This window comes from Salvia hispanica, chromosome 1 (assembly GCF_029641045.1).
Source record: "Salvia hispanica isolate PSC_SH4W2 chromosome 1, Shi_PSC_v1, whole genome shotgun sequence".
Lineage (NCBI taxonomy): Eukaryota > Viridiplantae > Streptophyta > Magnoliopsida > Lamiales > Lamiaceae > Salvia > Salvia hispanica.
Genome location: NC_142692.1, coordinates 10,470,286 through 10,478,821, shown reverse-complemented (window position 1 = coordinate 10,478,821; position 8,536 = coordinate 10,470,286). Strand labels below are relative to the sequence as shown.

At 34.3% G+C, this 8,536-nt stretch overlaps 1 protein-coding gene and 1 long non-coding RNA gene across 4 annotated transcripts; one reads left to right on the top strand and one right to left on the bottom strand.

The window, feature by feature from the left end:
* The first annotated feature begins 275 nt into the window (after positions 1-275).
* Positions 276-4,985, top strand: LOC125218744 (MLO-like protein 6). Its single transcript, XM_048120481.2, has 15 exons — positions 276-693; positions 765-822; positions 891-1,129; positions 1,209-1,325; positions 1,422-1,482; positions 1,574-1,662; positions 2,173-2,247; positions 2,400-2,494; positions 3,267-3,316; positions 3,586-3,626; positions 3,726-3,899; positions 3,995-4,030; positions 4,143-4,210; positions 4,292-4,352; positions 4,422-4,985. The coding sequence occupies exons 1-15, from the start codon at positions 574-576 to the stop codon at positions 4,764-4,766; spliced, it is 1,629 nt and encodes a 542-aa protein (XP_047976438.1). The 5' UTR covers positions 276-573; the 3' UTR covers positions 4,767-4,985.
* Positions 4,986-5,421: 436 nt separating this feature from the next.
* Positions 5,422-7,675, bottom strand: LOC125217573 (uncharacterized). 3 transcript variants are annotated; one of them, XR_007175752.2, is made up of 8 exons: positions 7,445-7,675; positions 7,178-7,196; positions 6,983-7,056; positions 6,762-6,820; positions 6,468-6,552; positions 6,105-6,195; positions 5,872-6,019; positions 5,422-5,708 (listed from the first exon to the last, which is right to left on the bottom strand). It is a non-coding gene; the product is annotated as an uncharacterized LOC125217573 (long non-coding RNA). The 3 variants fall into 3 exon arrangements; XR_007175749.2 differs by lacking the exon at positions 7,178-7,196; XR_007175750.2 differs by lacking the exon at positions 7,178-7,196 and having other exon boundaries at positions 6,105-6,190.
* Between the last annotated feature and the right edge of the window lie 861 nt (positions 7,676-8,536).

The following is an 8,536-nucleotide window of genomic DNA, read 5'->3' as shown; positions in this document are numbered from 1 at the left end:
CCATTATCTCGACTCTTGATAGTCCACAAATCACTCTTTCAAAATAGAAATCCCTAAAATTTTTATAACTTTGGCATTCGTAATATGTGGAGTATATTACCAATTTACCATCTCCAAAATTCAACGAACAAGACTAGCTAGCCCATATAATTAATTAAAACAAAATAAAATGAAGTACTACTTGTATTAGCAATTACTACCCCAACTAGAAAATCACACTGCCAGTAATTATTCAGGAAAATAGTTTACATATATATAGGGTTGACGTTACAGATAAAAGAAAATTGTCACATGTTCACACATTCAACAAAATTGGATCACGGACACTTTTGTCACGCGTCTCCATAGTCCAAGTCTAATTTTTCAAATAGGGGTTTTACCATTATACCCTGTGTTACATCTCTCCCTTTCAAATAAAAAAGTTCACACTTATTTAATGCATTTCTTGATGATCACATCACATCTTAGTTTCAATTCTTACATCTAAAAAAATCATTTAATTCATCAGATTTTTTGTACTGGAATCGATATTGAGTCTTAATCAAGCAGTGGAATTTATTGGGAGCGGTGAAAATGGCCGGAGGTAGCGGGAGGTCGCTGGAGCAAACGCCGACGTGGGCGGTGGCCGTCGTGTGCTTCGCGTTGGTTGCGGTTTCGATCCTGATCGAGCACATCATCTACTTAATAGGAAAGGTAACGAATTACAAAAACCTTACTACAAAATTTGACATTTCTTGTTCATAATATGATCTGATGATGACCAGTGGTTGAAGTCGAAGAACAAAAGAGCTCTGTTTGAAGCGCTTGAAAAGATTAAGTCTGGTAAGATTTTGATATTCCATATTCATGATCATAATTCTTGAAATTCTAATTTTTGTTTTAATTTGAAGAGTTGATGCTGCTGGGGTTTATATCGCTGCTGCTAACAGTTGGGCAGACTCCGATATCTAATATATGTATATCGAAGTCGGCTGGTGCGTCGTGGCATCCGTGCAGCAAAAGCGAGGAGGAGTCGAAGGCGGTAGGCGAGGGCGACGAAGAGGAGAGCCACCGGAGAAGACTCCTGTGGATAGAAGGCGGGGCTAGGCGGATATTGGCCGGCGGCGGCAGCGACAAATGCGCTGAAAAGGTATTAGTATTTGATTTTGGTGTCGTGATGATTATAGAGAAAATTAAGCGCTAATTAAGTAATGTGTGCATGAGTGCAGGGGAAAGTACCATTTGTATCATCGGATGGAATACATCAGCTGCATATCTTCATCTTCGTTTTGGCCGTTTTTCATGTCCTTTATTGTATCATCACCATGGCCTTGGGAAGAGCTAAGGTATGTACTATGTATTTTCATCTCATCTTCATCTTCATCTCGTGTTGAAAACCATCCAATCCACCTACTTGATTATACCTTTAATTAATTAATTAGATGAAAAGTTGGAAAGCATGGGAGAAAGAAACAACGACCGCAGAGTACCAATTTGCACACGGTACGTCCATTTTTGTGTTTTAAGTATTACTATTAATTTCGAATTACTACTAATTGATTATGTTTATTCTTAACTATGTATATATTTATAGACCCGGAGAGATTCAGATTTGCAACACAAACATCATTTGGAAGGAGACACCTGAGCTTCTGGAGCAAAACTCCTATTCTACTATGGATTGTAAGTTTTTCCAAATAAATGAATCACCACAATTCTCTAATTATTAATTCCATCTTCATCAAATTGAATCGCCAATATTTTTTTTTTTTTTTTTTTTGTAGATTGCAAATATATTGCAAAACTTGTATAGTAGAGATCATAACAAATATGTTGTCGTCTGAATCTTGTTATAAATACCTGCAGTGTGCATATATATGTGGATATGATTGCATTTCATAAAGTTGAAGCAATCATATACTGCTTTTTTAGGAAATTATTATAAAAACTACACCTACTATTCATCTTTTATTGCACATTCAAGGTCAATAATTGTACTGTATACGGGGCTTGACCGTTTCAGCTTTTATAGCGCTTCAATGTTGACCTTTTCCCTTACCACAATCAAATCAAGTTTAATTTATTAATTAATTAATGCATTAACAAACTAATATGATTAATCACTCTAGAAGTCTCAATCAGTTATTGGTGTCGTTAATTTTTACAATCATGTACTTTTAATTTGATTTTCAGGTTAGTTTCTTCCGACAATTTGTAAGATCTGTTCCAAAAGTGGATTACTTGACTCTTCGGCATGGATTTATCACGGTAAGTAAATCCCAGACTTGATTGATTAACAAAATCTAATTTGGTTTCAAAGATATTATTGTGAAAAAAATGTTTTTTTTTTTATAAATATTGTAAGCATTGTTTTATTAGAGAAACTAATATGATGATTGTTTTATACAATTAATGATCAGGCACACCTTGCACCCCAAAGCCATGAGCAATTTGATTTTCAGAAATATATCAATAGATCGCTTGAAGAGGACTTCAAAGTGGTTGTCGGAATTAGGTTCGTACATTATAATACTCCCTTCATCCCCCAAAAATATGAACTTTCAAAACAACACGAGTTTTAATACAAAATTGGTAAATTAAGAGAGAGTTAGAAAGAAAATAAGATTAGTGAAAAATGTATCTCATCTTATTAGACAGAAACAAATTTCCTAATATAGAAAGTTTCTAATGGTACAACCAAAAATAAAAGAATTTTCATTTTTAGGGGGACAGAGAGAGTATCTCATTTTTGCATGCTCACGTATATCTCAACTCATTATGTTACCTATGAACTATAAACCATTTGGAGTATATATCTCTGATATATTAACATTATTAGTATTTTTTACGTAAGGAACAGAAGCATTATTTTATGTTAAAAAAAATTAATATCGTAGAGCTAGCATTAATTTGTGCGTATGAACATATAATCTTGTCAAAAGTCAATTTTGACCATTAAGATCTATCGTCTAAATTGATCCAGTTAATAGAATGAGAACGGTCCTGCTCCTTTGCATGTGTAATTTACAGTATTTAATCTTACTTGGAAAAGTCTATATATGTCAACTAAAATAATGTACATTGAGCCTTAATATAGTATAAGAATCATTCGTATAAATAAGACAAATGATTTAATCCCAATACATGCGTTCAGCTTTCCCTGGATAAAAAAAGATGAATTTATATTATGATAAATCTAGTTAATTTGAACAACATATTTTAAAGTGGTATTTATTAATTTCTCATCGTCATTACTTTAGTTCTAATATGCTTTAATCATCTTGCAGTCCACCAATTTGGTTTCTCGCTGTGTTATTCTTGCTCGCCAGTAAGCACGGTGAGTTCCACGCGCATATGTATATCAATTAATTCACCTATATATACCCTGCATGCTCAATTGTGGGCTTAGCTTGTCTTCTAACGTGACTTCAGTCATACAAAATGGCATTTCAAATTTATTTTATTGCAGTAGTACTATTTTGTAAAGAGAAAATTCAACCCAAAATATATCTTTCTTATTTCAAGAAGGTCTATGATTGATTCTAGATTTCTTGGCACATTTTGATTGACCATAATTTGATTAATTGCTATTTTGTATGTGGGCAGGCTGGTATTCTTATCTTTGGCTACCATTCATCCCCTTGATTGTAAGTTGTGAATTTTCTGCATACACATTCGAAAGTTGACATAATTAAAGACTTTAATCGATTAATTAGGTTGAAATAAAAATGTTGAAAAATGGACAGGTGATATTAGTAGTGGGGACGAAGCTACAAGTGATAATTTCCAAAATGGCTCTCAGAATACAAGAAAGGGGTGAAGTCGTTAAAGGCGTTCTTGTGGTTCAACCGGGAGATGACCTTTTCTGGTTTAATCGTCCACGCCTTGTACTCTACCTTATTAATTTTGTACTTTTTCAGGTACCTACTTTTTCATTTACTACTAATTATCGTAAATAAATTATAAATATCTAATTAATTAAAATTAATATGAATCTTTTTTTGAAATGTTGCAGAATGCGTTTCAACTCGCCTTCTTTGCATGGAGTTGGGTGAGTTTCATATATAGATGATCAGATACAAAATTATCAATACACTGGCACATACTATTATACTACTCCTATTACTTATTAATTAATGTTGACCTTTTATTTTGTTGAATAGTTTGAATTCGGATTAAAATCGTGCTTTCATGAGCACGTGGAGGATATCGTAATCAGGATCTCAATGGGGTAAATATATCTTCCATATAATTATAATAATGCTCGCTTGTTTGAAATTAATACAGTTGAGTAACTAATTTTGATCAACAGGATTCTCATACAAATACTTTGCAGCTATGTGACTCTCCCACTTTATGCCCTTGTCACTCAGGTAATGAATAGATCTAATTATTAAATTAATTAATTACGTATTTTAATTAAATAATTAATTAATGTATAGATGGGATCAAACATGAAACCGACGATATTCAACGATAGAGTAGCGAGGGCGCTAAGAAACTGGCACCACACGGCCAGGAAACACGTAAAAGAAAGCCGGCAAACGACTCCGTTGTCGAGCCGGCCTGCGACGCCCTCGCGCCACACGTCGCCCATCCACCTCCTCCGCCACTACTGCCCCGAAATGGACAACTCCGACACGGAATCGCCGTCTCCCAGCCGGTTCCAGCGCCCTGTCTCCCATATGGATGCAGAGGTGGAGCTCAGCTCCTCACAAGATCATCACATCACTATTCACGTCTCTAAGGAATTCTCCTTTGACAAGAGACCCACACAAAGTAATTGATCATACATTCCCATTATTATATTATTTGTTTTTCTTCTATTTTTTGCCAAAATCTTTGGGCGGGGGGAGATGATTTCATCACGGGAAATAAGATATTGAATTTCTATTCTCCTTCCTATCTCCCGGTAGATTTAACTCACTTATATTGGAGATCAGTGTAAATAAACCAAAATTTACTTGTAAAAACAACTATACTAGTAGTACTTTTTTTTTTATAAACTCCATAGCTTGTAGGTTTATATACTATGATCACTACAAGAAAAAGAATGGCTAGGGACGCATTTTTAATCAATTAGAGACGCCTTTTTATGTTGCTAAATATATCACCGACGCTTCAAAAAGCGTCCTTACTGGTGGCGTGCCAAATAAAAATAAGGACGCAAATAGTGAGCGTCGGTGAATTATTTTGAGATGCTTTTAAAGCGTCCCTAAAAACACAAATTAGGGACACTATTAAAAAGCATCCCTAAATGCGAAATTGGGGACACTATTAAAAAGCGTCCCTAAACGTTTATAAACACATTGGGACTATTACCAAACCCTTTAAATCAAGAACACAACACAATTTCACTAGCTATGTAACTTGTAACCATGATCAGTAGCTAAATTTCAGATCATAGCAACCATACACATTTCAAATACAAATAAAACTTCATATCCCAAATCTATCATTAATTCTGCAAGATTTCACCTTTACCAACCAACCAAATATCTTCATACATCGAAAACGTAGAGCCTTATAACCAAGACTCGACCTTTACCTTATACAGAACACAAACTAACACTAACTTAACTAATATTAGTGTTAAAAATGGCTACATAGACACCAAGGAGCAGACCTGGTTCAGCTTCTCCGTTTTCATACAAAACGATATGTTCGTGAGTGAAGTTGCACCTTGCTAGGCCGCAATCCACACGCTGTTAACATTCCTCAAGAGTTTTCTGTAGCACATAAGAGATAAAAAAGAAAGATTTTCTTTTTATTAATCAAGTCATGAAATATAGAGAGAATAAAGTCTTCTAACTTCAGAAACTCAATTAGAAGATGAAAATTAAATAGCTACAATAAATAAAAACATTAGATATCCAAGGATCAGTAGCTGACCGAATGAACTTCACAGAACAGATAAGGCCAAATTGGATGATTGTCATTCAATCAGATCATTAGGGTTTAGCAGCTAGCAAACATAACCATCCGGGCAGCCCCTTTTGCTATTCACTCTACATCCTTGACTATTTCACTTTATGTATTTCTACAAAATGGATAGCCCTTTTGCCATAGATTCAATCACATTTATCCAGAAAATATAAAATGCAAAATTGGTGAATACAACTTACCTCTTGAATTCTCTTTCCAGTAACAGGGCATTTGGGAGCAATAACACAGTTCTCCCTACTCTGATGCTAACGCGCTAGATTCCCTCCTATTCTTTCATAAACACAACACAACACAACACCAATTTAGTCATACTCTAAAGGCTTCATCCATCACAAAATCAAAATCTCATTACCAATGATTTTACTTTTAAAACTGCAGAAAATCAAGCTCTAATATAGTCCGTTGCATCTATACAAACTAGGAAACCTAAAACATTTTGTGGCCTACGATAAAGAAAAATCTCGCTATAGATTTCAGAAAGTGTTGCAACCTTCAAATGTCATACAAACGCTAAAAATTGAAATCTAGTCAAAGCGCCTTACCCTTTCTATAGCTTCACGTTCCTCGGGAATAACTGTTATATCATGTGGCATTGATCTTGTTAGCTAGCCTAGTATGTTGTCAACACTGCATCAGGGAAAAGAACCACAAATTTTGGACCCAATCATATAAACTCACAACTGCAACTATGTTATCCGCATAAATAGAAATCTTATTGTACTCTTCTTTTGATAAGGCGAAGAAAATCAACTTTGTGTTCTTGAATCAATCTAATAATCATAATCATAAATCAACAATCACAATCAATATCATGTAATCAGAGGAATTAAAGTTACCTATTGTTCTTCTACAATGAAAGACCAGCGCGTAGTACATATCTTCCTCATTTAATCGTCTGAAAAGAACAAAACAAGACAAGATGGTAGCTGAGACTAATCACAATACTCGAGACTAATCACAATGCACAGAAAAAGGAAACACATTTAATATTTATACTCATATAAAAAATGGCAAATATATGTTCAAAGGGATACTATCAAGACTATAGGAAAAATACCTCTTCATTTCAAACAAGTCTGATTTCCAATGTAGTAAGTAATTGCCTCTCCAGTTTTGCACTTAAGATACTGGCTGAAAATATCACAAGTAGAAGATGATATAATCAGAGTTGATTCATACAATATGTTCCCAAAATATTTCAAATTGACACAAATATCGAAAGAAGAAACTGGAAAGTGATAGAGAATTGAACCTGATTTATTGAATTGAACCTATAATTATAAATCGAATGAAATCAATTATAAGCACAGGAAATAGGAGATTATCATCAAACGAAATCAATCACAAGCACAAAACATCAGAATAAGCTCACGATTTGTCGATTTGAACCTGATTCATCTCAATACAGCTACAATAACGAAGCACGAAGCACCGAATCAATCATAACATTTATACTGACAACACAACCAAAAACGACCTCAACATACCAATCCAATCACGAATCAGAGAGAAAATTCACCTCTTTCTCCCTGAGCTTAGCGAAGAAGCAATCGATGAGCCTTGGAGACGTCACCACGGTAGTGTGCGTACACATCGTGAGTGGAGGGTTTCGATAATGAAGGGGGAACGATGACCTTTACCGGTGGCGGCGGAATGACGGAGGCGCGCCGGCTGAGAGTTACAGAGCTAGGGATTGGAAGATGGGAGAGAGGGAGAACGATGGATCTGTTTCTCTGAGTTTTGTTCCATTGGTAAGTTTTAATCAACTTATTTTTTATTAATTTGTAATTGGCAATTATAATTTGGGGCGCAACTATACATGTGTCTAATTGGACTAAATTTGGGGACGCTATTGTTTTGCGTCGTGTATTTTGATGATTTTTCAAAATTTAGTAACGCAATCATTTGCGTCTCTAATCTTGTGTCGTTATTGTAAAGATTTGTTGTAGTGGATATAGTACAATTACACCTACACATTTACTCTTCATTCATCCAAAATGCACCCAATTTAATAATTTCAATTTCAACCAAATTGCGCAATGGATCTTCGTTAAATTACAAGGATAAAGGCAAAGGAAAAAGTTCTGACGACGAAAGACACCAAATCCAGCCTAGGGTACTCTGATAGAATGGACAAGATTATAGACGCATTGTTTATAAAGCCATGCGTACTCCACCATGCTTGAAAGAGAGAAACCACATTGTGGTTGTAAAACTTTGTGGAGTATTATTTTTATTTTTTAAATTAATGTACTTTTAAATTTTTTATTAAGTAGTTTTCAAATTTGTATTTATTAATTTAATCACAATTCACAAAAATATTGGAGAATAACAAAATTAAATGATGAGATGAAAATCTAATTGAGACCGGATTTGGGATGCAATGAGACTGCATTTTGGGTTTAGGGTTAAAAAGTGAATTGTTGATTTGGCAACTGAAATTGAAAGTTTTTTTTTTGTTAACTGAAATTGAAAGTTGTGGTTGAATAAGGGCATAACTAGAAAATTATATTGATGGGGAAAAAGTAATTTATATATATATAAAGTAATTTTTTAAAAGTGTAATAAAGGGATATTTATAGATATAGATAAATTAGAAGAATGAGAAGGG

What these genes read in the sequence shown, in the direction of transcription:
- LOC125218744 (XM_048120481.2), top strand. Translation starts at nt 574, where the DNA reads ATGGCCGGAGGTAGCGGGAGGTCGCTGGAGCAAACGCCGACGTGGGCG. An exon ending in TCATCTACTTAATAGGAAAG is followed by an intron (nt 694 to 764) that starts GTAACGAATTAC and finishes GATGATGACCAG; the next exon opens with TGGTTGAAGTCGAAGAACAA. An exon ending in CTCCTATTCTACTATGGATT is followed by an intron (nt 1,663 to 2,172) that starts GTAAGTTTTTCC and finishes TTTGATTTTCAG; the next exon opens with GTTAGTTTCTTCCGACAATT.